Genomic DNA, 13,263 nt, shown 5'->3' with positions numbered 1-13,263 from the left:
TCTTTTTAGTCGGTCCTGGGATCGAGATGCTGACCTCTTCTGCTCCTCGGACCTGCCTGATCCATCCTGGTGCCCTGTGTCTGGTTGGAGTCTCATCACATCGCTCCTGTGGAGGACGGTCCCATATGGACAGTTGAAAGTCACACCTGGAGGACGCTCTGGATTCTTACAGTAATGCTTTTATGGCTGAGGACTACAGTTGACTTGCTAACTTTAGGACTGCAGTTGTCATGAACAGTTTTGCACTCAAGTTTCCATCAGTGAAGAGTTTATAACATCAACGAAACTGACTTCATGTTAAGGCTGTTAATGTTATAGTCATGTTGTCTGTTGTTGCCCAAATGAGGATGGGTTCCCTTTTGAGTCTGGTTCCTCTCGAGGTTTCTTCCTCGTGCTATCTGAGGGAGTTTTTCCTTGCCACCGTCGCCACAGGCTTCATCATTGGGGATAGATTAGGGATAAAATTAGCTCATGTTTTAAGTCGTTCAAATTCTGTAAAGCTGCTTTGCGACAATGTCTATTGTTAAAAGCGCTATACAAATAAACTTGACTTAGTAAAAAGGCAGTAACGAAGATAAGATAAGATAAGATAAGATAAGATAAGATAAGATAAGATAAGATAAGATAGGAAGACCTTTATTATCCCACAATGGGAAAATTTCCTGGTTGCAGCAGCACAGTGGATAATTATGTCAAAAAAAAACCCTGAACTTTCATTTCTTAAAATTCAAACCAACATTTCTCTGAAGCGACATTGCTATAATTGGGGTGATAATTTTTAAATGTGGTTTTCAGCATATTTTGACTTGGATTCTATACTTTAGCAGCATCACTGAGCTGACAGTTTAACGCAGTCTTAACAATTTCATAATTTTGGCCTCTCTGCTGAAGAATTGCCTTATTTATTTATATATATATATATATATATATATATATATATATATATATATATATATATATAGTGGCTCAGTTGATAACATCACTGACATGGGTTCGTGCCCTGGTTGAGGCAATGGTGAGGACTTGTTGGCAAGGCCCTTAATGATACCTGCCTACCTAATAAATGAGAGACAGAAAAACCAGAGTCATATTGGCTCGGATGTCACCCACTCTAACAAGGTCCGCATCAGATGTTGAGGAACCAGGGCAAACTGATGAGAAATCGGCTACTGGAACAAGAGCAATACATTCATAGACAAGAGCTGAGAACATTCGACTGTTGGAATACTACTATGCGAGTAATCTTAGAGAGAGGGGTTACATGCAAAGGATGTGAGACCAATGGATGCTTCGATACCCAACATCTACAGTAACACCAAAACAACTAGTAACTCAATGTTCCAATATCCACAAACAGCAACTGCTGTCACAACTAGAGATTGATGAGATACATCACAAATGCTATGGCAAGGAGGAGTCAGGATGCCAGGTCATGGGGGGTTTATCACTATCCCCACACTTGGAGATTGAGACTGGGAACCCCCCAGCAACACACCCTTGCAAGCAAGAGCTTAATGCATGAGCAGCTGACCTGAAATTGAAGATAGTAACAAAGCTGAACACCGTGAACCACCATGCCCGACTACCACAACTGTGTGAAATACCTCCTGAAAATCTCCTAGAAGATGTGAATGCAGCACTATGAACGATCTCTACTATGACCATTACTGAGACCAACAAGCTGATATACATCACATCGATAGTGATCCTGGAAATTCTTGGTTATAAGATGGACACTAACCATAAGGTGCAATATCCACCATGGAAGAGAATGTTAGAAGCTAAGCTCAGACCTGGAGAGAAGTTAAAGGAAAGGGCTACCTAAGAAATACAGCAAGCTATCCGTACTTGAGGCCCTGTAGACTGCCAAACAAATACACTCAGCCCTGGCTACCCATCTAAAAAAAAAAAAAAAAAAATCTGGATCCTTCAGTGTTAAATAACTACAGGCCAATATCAAATCTACCATTTATCGGGAAAATCCTGGAAAAAATTGTCTTCAATCAATTAACTGCCTTCTTGATATCAAACAGCCATTTTGATAATTTTCAGTCAGGATTTCGTGCCAATCATAGCACTGAAACAGCGCTGATTAAAGTTATAAATGACATACGTCTTAATACTGATGCAGGCAAAACATCGGTCCTGGTATTACTGGACCTCAGTGCAGCTTTTGATACTGTTGATCACAACATACTGCTATATCGACTTGAACACTGGGTTGGATTGACTGGTAAAGTTATCAATTGGTTAAAATCATACTTAAAAGATAGAAGCTTCTTTGTTACCCTGGGAAATTGTTCCTCAACGTCAATGCCCTTGACCTGTGGTGTCCCCCAGGGGTCGATTCTTGGACCATTACTTTTCAACCTTTATATGCTCCCACTTGGGCAAATTATCAATAAAAATTCAATTTTGTATCACTGCTATGCAGATGATACCCAAATTTATTTTGCTCTATCACCAAATGATTATGCCCCCCTTGAATGTCTCTACCAGTGTATCGATCAAATCAATAGCTGGATGTCACAAAATTTTCTTCAGCTGAACACAGATAAAACAGAAGTAATTCTATTTGGAAAAAAAGATGAAAGACTCAGGATTACCACTATTCTTGACACAAAATGGATTAAAACTAAAGAAATGGTTAAAAATCTTGGTGTTTTCATTGACAGCGAGCTAAACTTTGACAGTCACATGAAAGCAATCACTAAAACGGCATTTTATCACCTAAAAAACATTTCCAAACTAAGAGGACTTATCTCAAAAAATGATCTGGAAAAACTAATACATGCCTTCATCTCTAGTAGGGTTGATTACTGCAATGGCCTTTTCACAGGCCTGCCAAAAAAGACCATTAAACGACTTCAGCTGGTTCAAAATGCAGCGGCGAGGGTTCTCACACGAACAAAAAGAACAGAGCACATTACTCCAATTCTAAGGTCCCTTCACTGGCTTCCAGTAAGCTACAGAATTGACTTTAAAGCATTGCTGCTGGTGTACAAATCTCTAAATGGTCCAGGGCCCAATTACCTCTCTGATATGTTGCAGCGGCCTAACCCAATCAGATCTACCAGATCGCAGCAGAAAAATTTACTTTTAAAACCAGTTGTTAAAACAAAGTATGGTGAAGCAGCTTTTAGCTACTATGCAGTGCAGCTATGGAACCAACTGCCAGAGGACATTAAAAATGCTCCTGCTGTTGGCAGCTTCAAATCTAGGTTAAAGACCAAGCTGTTTTCAGATGCTTTCTGTTAAATAATTAATATTTTACATTTTTTATAATCTTTTTCTCTGCATGTTTTAAATTTATTTTAACTTTATTCTATTTTATTCTGCTAGGTTTTTTTTTTTCCTTTCTCTTTTTTCTTTTTGACATTTTAATATTTTATTTCTACTATTGTTTAATTCTTATTATTTTCTTTTAATTCTTTTAATTAATTATTTTAGAATAAAGATAAAATTATTTTATGTAATTTTATTTCTCTATTGTTTACTGTTTTTGTTTTTACTTCTGTAAAGCACATTGAACTGCCATTGTGTATGAAATGTGCTATATAAATAAACTTGCCTTGCCTTGCCTTGCCTAAGGAGGTACACAAGCAAAGCTGAAGTTAGGAGAATAAATAGGATGTTCTCCACTCAACCATCAAAGGTGTACACCCAGTGGCAGGGTAATAACAACATGGTTCCAGATCCACCAAGGCTGGAGACTGAACAACACTGGAAAGGGGTATGGGAAAAGGAAAAATCACATAATGACAGTGCTCAGTGGCTAATAGACCTGAGAGCCAAATACAGCAATCTCCCTGAGCAAGACCCAATAATCATCACTGTGGCAGACATCCAAGTAAGAGTCTCAAAAATGAAGAACTGGACAGCACCAGGCCCGGATATGGTTCACGCCTACTGGCTAAAGAAGCTAACCGCTACATGAGTACTTGGCAGCACAGATGAACCAGCTGCTAATGGAGGGGACTCACCCGGAATGGCTGACTGAAAGTCGGGACAGTCCTGATCCTGAAGGACCCACAGAAGGGTGCAGTCCCATCCAACTACTGGCCGATAACCTGCCTCTGCATAACATGGAAGCTCCTGTCGGGCATCGTAGCGGATAAGATGAGTAGCCACATGACTCAATACATAAGTGAAGCCTAGAAAGGAATTGCTAGGAACACCAGAGGAGCAAAACCTCAGCTACTGGTAGATAGTGCAGTAGCTCGAGACTGCGGCAGTAGACATACCAATCTGTGCACCACCTGGATTGGCTACAAGAAAGCCTATGACTCAATGCCACGCACATGGATCCTGGAATTCTTGAAACTGTACAACATCAACAGGACTCTCAGAACCTTCATCAAGAACTCAATGAGGCTATGGAAAACAACCCGAGAGGCCAACTTCAAGCCAATAACACAGATCACCATCAAGTGCGGTATATACCAAGGAGATTCCCTGTCCCTGCTGCTGTTCTGCATAGGACTGAACCCCCTCAGCCAGATCATTACCAAGAGCAGCTAGAGTTACAGACTATCAAGTCAAGTTTATTTTCATAGCGCTTTTAACAATATTGTCGCAAAGCAGCTTTACAGAATTTTAATGACTTTAAACATGAGCTAATTTTATCCCTAATCTATCCCCAATGATGAAGCCTGTGGCGACGGTGGCAAGGAAAAACTCCCTCAGGTGACATGAGAAAGAAACCTCAAGAGGAACCAGACTCAAAAGGGAACCCATCCTCATTTGGGTGATAACATACAATGTGATTATAACATTTTTAACAGTTTTAACATGAAGTCAGTTTTGTTGACATTATAACTCTTCATTGATGGAAACTTGAGTGAAAAACTGTTCATGACAACTGCAGTCCTAAAGTTAGCAAGTCAACTGTAGTCCTCAGCCATAAAAGTATTGCTGTAAGTGTCTAGAGTGTCTTCCAAGTGCGACTTTCAACTGTCCTCATGGGGCCGTCCTCCACAGGAGTGATGTGATGAGACTCCAACCAGACGTAGGGCATCAGGATGGATCAGGCAGGTCTGAGGAGAAGAAGAGGTTCAGCATCTTGATCTTAGGATTGACCTGTAACTCAGAGGGACAGACAGGGGAGGAGAGAAAGAGAGAGAAAACACAGGTTGTTAGGTATGCCCAGTGTCACCTGATGAGTAAGAACAGTATACATTTTGTGCTGAGCGCAAGCAGGGACTCTAGCAAAACTAACTATGACAGCATAACTAAAAGGGGAGAGCCAGAAGGTAAAACAGGCATGAGGAAGCCCCGGGACATAAAGCAGCAGCCATTACACCATTAACAAACTTGAGTGAGCAAGCGAGTGGGGACTGACAGCATCCATACATCCCAGTTTACCAGACTGACAGCATCCATACATCCCAGTTTACCAAAACACTCTGTCTGAGGATCCTCCAGATCTACTCCTTTACCTCATAAATACTATTAACAAAAGGCTTGACTAAACAGATCTGTTTTCAGCCGAGACTTAAACACTGAGACTGTGTCTGATTCCCGAACATTACTTGGAAGGCTGTTCCATAACTGTGGGGCTTTGTAAGAAAAGGCTCTGCCCCCTGATGTAGCCTTCACTATACGAGGTACCAGCAGATAGCCTGCACCTTTTGATCTAAGTAGGCATGGCGGGTCATAGAGGAGCAGAAGTTTGCTCAGATACTGTGATGCGAGACCATTCAGTGCTTTAAATGTCAATAGTAGTATTTTATAATCAATACGAAATGTGATTGGGAGCCAATGCAGTGTGGATAAGACAGGGGTGATGGGGTCATATTTTCTAGTTCTAGTAAGGACTCTTGCTGCGGCATTTTGAACTAACTGGAGCTTGTTTATGCACTTATTGGAACATCCAGACAGTAAGGCATTACAATAATCCAACCTGGAGGGAACGAAAGCATGAACTAGTTTTTCTGCATTGTGTAGTGACATTAAATTTCTTATCTTAGCAATATTTCTGAGATGAAAGAAAGCTATCCAGGTAATGTTATCGATGTGAGTTTCAAATGAAAGACTGGGGTCAATAATCACTCCGAGGTCTTTTACTGCTGCACGTGAAGAAACAGAAAGGCCATCCAGAGTTACTGTGGAATCAGAAAACTTACTTCTAGCTGCATGTGGTCCGAGTACAAGTACTTCAGTCTTGTCAGAGTTAAGCAGAAGGAAGTTAATAATCATTCAGTGTCTAATGTCCTTCACACATTCCTCAATTCTATTAAGCTGGTGTCTCTCATCAGGTTTTGCAGAAACATACAACTGTGTGTCATCAGCATAACAGTGGAAACTAATACAATGTTTACGAATAATATCACCCAGAGGGAACATATATAAAGAAAAAAGCAGTGGACCCAAGACAGAACCTTGTGGAACACCAAACTTTACCTCAGTATGTCTAGAAATATCACCATTTATATCAACATACTGATAGCGATCAGTTAAATAAGAGCTGAGCCAGGAGAGGGCCGTTCCCTTAACTCCCACAACATTTTCTAGTCTATCCAGAAGAATGGAATGATCAATGGTATCAAATGCTGCACTAAGGTCAAGCAACACAAGTAGCGAGACACAGCCCTGATCAGACGCCAACAGTAGGTCGTTTACTACTTTAACCAGTGCTGTCTCTGTGCTATGATGAGGTCTAAATCCTGACTGATACATTTCATGGATGTTATTCCTATGTAAATATGAGCATAACTGCTGTGCCACAGCTTTTTCAAGGATCTTGGAGATAAAGGGGAGGTTTGATATCAGCCGATAATTGGACAGCTGACAGGGATCAAGGTCAGGTTTTTTAATCAGGGGTTTGATAACTGCTAGTTTAAAGGATTTGGGTACATAGCCAATCGTAAGAGAAGAATTTATAATTTTTAGAAGCGGTTCAATTACTTCAGGTATTATCTGTTTGAATAGACGTGTAGGTAAGGGATCTAGTACGCAAGTTGAGGCTTTTGATGCCGAGATTAATGAAAGTAATTCAGTTTCTCTAAGGGGAGTAAAACATTCTAATTGATGATCTGATACAGTTATATTGTTAACTACAGGGTCACTTACATTGTTTGACCTTAAATTAGTAGTTTGAATTTTTTGTCGGATATTTTCAATTTTGTCATTAAAAAATTCATGAAGTCGTTGCTACTCCATACTGCAGGTGTGCATGTGTCTATAGTGGACTTATTCCTGGTTAATTTTGCTACAGTATTAAATAGGAATCTAGGATTATTTTTGTTATCTTCTATTAGGGAGGAGAGATATGTTGATCTCGCAGCACTAAGAGCTTTTCTATACTTCAGGAAGCTCTCCTTCCACGCTAATTTGAACACTACCAATTTTGTTTGACGCCATTTACATTCCAGTTTTCGAGTGATCTGTTTTAAAGTGCGAGTGTCATCATTATACCAGGGTGCTAATTTTTTCTTTCTGATCATTTTCCTTTTTAGAGGAGCTACATTATCTAAGGCGTGGCAGAATGTTGACTCTAAGCATTCAGTTGCCTGATCAAGTTCTGCAGGGGCTGACAGTGACCCAATCAAAGTTGATAACTCTGGGAGATCATTTATAAAGCTCTGTGCAGTAGTTGACATGAATGTACGTTTAATACAGTAGCGTGGTGAGGTGCATATATTATTACTCAGACATAGTTTGAATGAGATGAGACAATGATCTGAGATAACTTCAGACTGTGGAAGTGTGACTATATTGTCTCCGTTTAACCTGAATGTTAGTATTAGATTGAGAGTGTGACCACCATTATGGGTCGGTCCTATGACATTCTGATTAATCCCTACTGAATCTAAAATGGACACAAACGCTGTTTTCAAAGGGTCTTCTGGGTTATCGAAGTGAATATTAAAATCTCTGACAACTAAAGCTTTGTCTAAGGAAATAACCAGATCTGAGATAAAATCTGCAAATTCAGAAAGAAACTCAGAATATGGCCCCGGGGGCCTGTAAATAATAAGTAACGGAATTAACTGGGTAGACTTATTTTTTGAAGCTACATACATTATATGAGTATGAAGAACTTCAAATGTATTAAATTTATATCCAGGTTTGTGTGTTACACCTAGATAATCGTTATAAATAACCGCGACGCCTCCTCCTCTGCCAGTTAGACGAGGCTGGTGTATATAACTGTATCCAGGAGGACTCGCTTCATTTAATGCTATATATTCATTTGGCTTAATCCATGCTTCAATTAAACACAGTACATTAAACTCCCAATCAGTAATGAGTTCATTAACAATTAGTGCTTTAGATGTAAGAGATCTAATATTTAATAGCCCCACTTTTAGATCAAAGGTGCTGGCGGCGGCTGTACAGTCAATATGATCTAATTTTATATTGATTAGGTTACTGGAACAAACTCTGAGTAGTTCTACTTTTTTGTTGAGCTCGGGGAACAGACACAGCAGGGCTCGAAATTCGCGGTGGTCCGGTCCCCCGAGGCGACTTAATTTGTCATTTGGCGGGTAATTCCTGTCACTAGCCAGCCCGGCTGGCTAGTTGAAAATAAATATACATGAAGCGAAGATTCAGACACACCGTCAACTAAAGCCGCCACATATTAAGTGTGTGCCGTGTCTGTGTTAATCGATGTGTTTATCGTCAGGATGGAAAATACCGAAGAATTCTGAATCATATCGTGTACGAGTCAGGCTGTCGGTTTTTTCACTACTGCGCATGCATATAACACATCTCGTTGAATATCGCAGTAATCATGTGTAGCATTGGACCAGGTGGGTGGAGCACAGAAGCACGGCAGGCCAGAACTGAGTTCTCAATGAACTATTTATTGCTAGCTTTTCAGCCTTTTATCGCTTCCCAGCCGCACGCGTGCGCACACACACGTGTTCTGGTTGGGGAGAGAGAGCTCCCTTTCTCTGCTCTCCTCTCCTTTTAAAGGGCGCGGTCACTGGAGAAGACACACAAACACAGGTTAATCCCTATCAGGTGCAATGATTCCACCACTTACCTTCCCTAACTCCGCCCTCCATTCACAGACCGACGCTTGGCCACGCCCCCGCTGCCACATCACTTTATCAAATTCAGTAGATGTGGCCACATTATCGCCCATTTAAACATGCGTGTTTTTTTGTTGTTTACATCTACATCTGCCAAAGCTACGTTGCGATGTGGAATTTTCTGAAAGGTGTACAGAAACCACCAGAGACGGGGACAAAGCGACCTCGGTCTGAAGAGGAGAAAAAGGCCGCCGATAAAGCGTACGAGAAGGAGAAACGACAAAGGACTTATAAGCAAACGTGGGAGCAGGGTAGGCCTTGGCTGCGATACGATTTTTATGGAATAATTAATTTTTTTCAAGTTGATTCCTAGTCAATATGAAGCTCCGAATGCTTTCTCTCTCATAAATGGTGAAATACAGAAAGCATGTTGGACATATTTTGGGTGCTATAGTCATGATAGTAAATATATTTGTTTTCAATACTCATACACCAAGTTGCCAAGTTTTCCAATATATTATTATTTGTTGATATTATATTATGGTGCTCTGTGTTGTTCTCATTTATGTATTTAACAACAGTATCAAAATACTCGGGTCTTGAAATAAATGCACATTAGTCATGAACAATGGTAACGACTCTCTTTTGTGTTATTTTTGGCAGAAGTAAAATTCATACATGAACAAATTTTGGCTAGTTGATTTTCTGTTTGGCGAGTTACTTTGGAAGGGAACTCGTCCGGCTGGCTGGTGAAAAAATATATGAATTTCTAGGCCTACACAGTCTCGATGTAGTGGACCCTGAGTGACGACTCTGTGCAGCTAGCAGACAGTCGGTTTAGCCTGTTCGTCTGCTCCCTGGCCTTGGCTCTGGATTGTCAGAATTTAACTAGACTTGTTCTGAGATTATCAGTTATGCTGCAAGAAATGACAGCAACACCTTTCCGAGTGGGATGGATACCATCCCGCCCTAAGAGGCCAGCAGTGCCCTCAAAATTAGCCCAATTATCTATAAAGCCCACACTGTTTTCAGAGCACCACCTGGACAACCAGCAGTTCAGTGACCATAACCTGCTGTAAGCTACATCACCACACCGCGTTGGGATGGGGCCAGAGCATACTACTGCATTGGACATCGCCTTTGCTAATTTAAACACCTCTACAAAGTTACTCTTAGTAACCTCAGACTGACGAAGGCGTATATCATTAGTTCCTACATGGATAACTATCTTTGAGAACCTGTGCTTGCCTAGGACCCTAAGATTACCTGCTATGTCCGGCACCCTGGCTCCCGGTATACACCTGACTAAAGCTGCTGGTGCCCCTAAAGGCCTGGCTAATTTCATGTGCCGTATAATGGAGTCCCCTATAACCAGAGCTCTTTCAGGTTTCTCAGTGAGTGCATCACTGAGGAGGGCAAACCTGTTCGACACATGAAGTGGAGAAGAGTCCCAAACAGTGAACAGGACGCAGGGTAAGAGTAGTTTTCAGTCTCACCCCTCTTTACCACCCTATGTAGTATCCTCTTCATGGACTGGTTAAAGCATTCAACCAGGCTGTCTGTCTGTGGGTGGTAGACTGATGTCTGCAGATGTTTGATCTGCAGCACCTGGCACAGGTCAGCCATTGATTTGGAGATGAATGGTGTTCCCTCATCGCTGAGCAGGTCCTTAGGGATGCCCACATGACTGAAGAGGAGGACCAGTTCTCGTGTGATATTCCAAGAGGTGGGTTTCTGAAGGGAGACAGCCTTGGGGTACCTTGTCACATAGTCCATGAGCACCAGCACATATTTGTGACCTTGGGCAGACTTGGGTAGTGGCCCAAACAGGTCCATGCCCACACACTCAAATGGAACATCTATGATGGATAGAGAGATGAGGGGGGCCAGGGCTGGCTTTTGTAGGGATGTCCTCTGGCATTGTGGTCACTGCTGGATGCAGTTTGTCACCTCTGGTACCATGCCCAGCCAGTGGAAGTGGTCTTACAGCTTTTCCAAGGTAGTTGCAGGTCCCCAGCTGGCCCCTGAGCAAGTGGGTGTGGGCCAGGTGCATGACGGCATCAGCCTTTGACTGGGGAAGAATTAGGAGGTTGAGGGTCTTTCCCCACCTGATGCAGCAGTAATAACAGCAGCCCTTTCTTCACCAGGAAGTAGGCTGCTGGATGCACACGCTTTGGTTGTTGCTTAACTCTGTAGACCTTTAGCACCTGCCTCCAGCAGTGTTTGAGGTGGTCATCAGCCTTCTGCTCCCTCTAGAAGTTCTCTTCCCTGGCAACCTACTGAGACAGAACAGAGAACTAGAATTACGCTCTAGGCGCGCCACCTTGGCATTGGTAGCACTATCCTGCAGGAACATCTTGGGACGTCTACATGTACAAAGGTCACCACTAAGTTACTGTAGGGCTGGAGGGTCTTGGGGAGGATAGAGGGCTGGACCAGGGTGATGATGCTCCCCGAGTCCAGTAGCACCGTTACAGGGTTCCCATTGAGGACACAGGGTGCTTACCTACACACACACACAAATTCTTCCCTGTATCAGTCTAATCATTGTGTGTGTGTGTGTGTAGGTGGTGTACTTCGGAGACAGTATGCGCTCTGACATGTTTCCAGCATTCACTTTTGCAAAGTGGGAGACTGTTATGATACTTGAGGAGATGGAGGGGGAGGGTATGGGCACAGAGAACCACCAGAGCTCCACTTCCAATCAGAGCTCCACCTACAGTCAGGGTCCTGCAGAGAAGAAGGGAAAGTTTGAAGTACCGGTAAGTCACCTTAGCTAGTCATTGGCTGCACACCAAATCACTATTCTATGACACTATTGTGTGTAAAAATAATACGCCTCCTGTAGTATTCACTATTTTGTGTGTGTGTGTGTGTACAGGAGTGTATGAAGGCCCCTTCAGCTGTGTCTCAGCAGTGGGGGTCGTATTTTGTGGACATACAGACGAATGAAGCTGGACAGGAACATCACACACTGACATGGTGCTGCAGCTCCATTCACAAATACAGCACTGTGGCTATACCCAGTGTGGAGAGTATAGCAGGTATGGGTACACACACACAAACACACACACGTTAGGAATGAGAGTTTGTGATGTCAGGGTCGATATTAATATACCTTTTGGTAAATTCACGCTAACATTGTGTATTAAATATAAACACGTTGGTGTGTGTGTGTGTGTCCTCAGCTCTTCCTCTGAATTTCCAGTTTAAGCGTTTCTCCGAGTCTCAGTCCTACACGACTGGTTATTACCCATCACCCCCCCACTCCTTACTGAAGAGGGCGGAGTCCTGAGCTGTCCAATGACATGTGTCTGTGTGTATACATAATGTAAACGTTGAGTGTAACAATACAGTATAATTGTCATGTTTCATTCACAGCACCAGTAAACCACTATACTGTAGACACACTGTGTGTCTGTGAGAGAGATTTATTCTGTTATTCTGTGAAAAGTGTGTTTTTCATTAAAATCATTAGGTGTTCTATTGTCAAAAGTGTTTTAAATTGTTGGTGTTTATTTTCTAAATGAAGCTCTGTGTGTGTGTGTGTGTGTGTGTGTGTGTGTGTGTGTGTGTGTGTGTGTGTGTGTGTTGTGCAGTGTTGTGGTCTTCAGTGGTGTGTGTTAGTTTGGTCAGCAGTTTGTACAGAAATGCAGGTGAAAAAAGGTTTTCTCAAACACACTTGTCCTTGTGTTCATTTGTGTGCATTTATTGTGGTTTTTTTTTACTCAATAAAGATTCACTATTGATCTGAACATGAAGGGTTAAATGATTCAAAACATTTAACTTCTGTACTTTTCTGTTAACGCATCCCTCCTCTGGGCAGTCTGAATCACAATATCCATCCATTCATCCATTATCCATAACCGCTTATCCTGTACAGGGTCCCAGGTGAGCTGGAGCCTATCCCAGCTGACTCTGGGCGAGAGGCGGGGTTACACCCTGGACAAGTCAGTATTTTAAAAATTTACATCGGATTTTCTAAATCTGATTCAGTTTCAGTGATTCAAGATTAATGACCAAGAACAATTTACTGACTCAGTCAGAGGAGATAAATGTGGTGTAAGCGTGCGCGTATGCGCGCACACATTTTCTGTGAGGAAAAGTAGGTTTAAAAAAAAAGTAGACAGAAGATACCATGACTGAACTGTGTGTTACAGATTGACAGCGCTACAGATTTACTTTGTGATCGATATATCTGATTTGGCATGCTTGCAACTGGTACGGGCTTGTTTGATTGCTTCTTGTTTTGGTGAGTCTGAATTAAATCCTTGAAAGTTAT

At 41.9% G+C, this 13,263-nt stretch overlaps 1 protein-coding gene across 1 annotated transcript in view; it reads left to right on the top strand.

Annotated features, from left to right (window-relative positions):
* The window catches only part of nt5dc1 (5'-nucleotidase domain containing 1), a 68,410-nt gene extending 55,718 nt beyond the window's left edge, over positions 1 to 12,692 (top strand). The window contains exons 10-12 of the mRNA XM_060913492.1: positions 11,549 to 11,743; positions 11,863 to 12,025; positions 12,170 to 12,692. Coding sequence (XP_060769475.1) covers positions 11,549 to 11,743; positions 11,863 to 12,025; positions 12,170 to 12,276 — 465 coding nt within the window. The 3' untranslated portion in view covers positions 12,277 to 12,692. The remainder of the gene's footprint in view (positions 1 to 11,548; positions 11,744 to 11,862; positions 12,026 to 12,169) is intronic.
* Positions 12,693 to 13,263: the final 571 nt, after the last annotated feature.

The sequence above is a fragment of the Neoarius graeffei genome, chromosome 2, assembly GCF_027579695.1.
Source record: "Neoarius graeffei isolate fNeoGra1 chromosome 2, fNeoGra1.pri, whole genome shotgun sequence".
Taxonomy (NCBI): Eukaryota; Metazoa; Chordata; class Actinopteri; order Siluriformes; family Ariidae; genus Neoarius; species Neoarius graeffei.
This window is presented reverse-complemented; position numbering and strand designations above follow the sequence as displayed.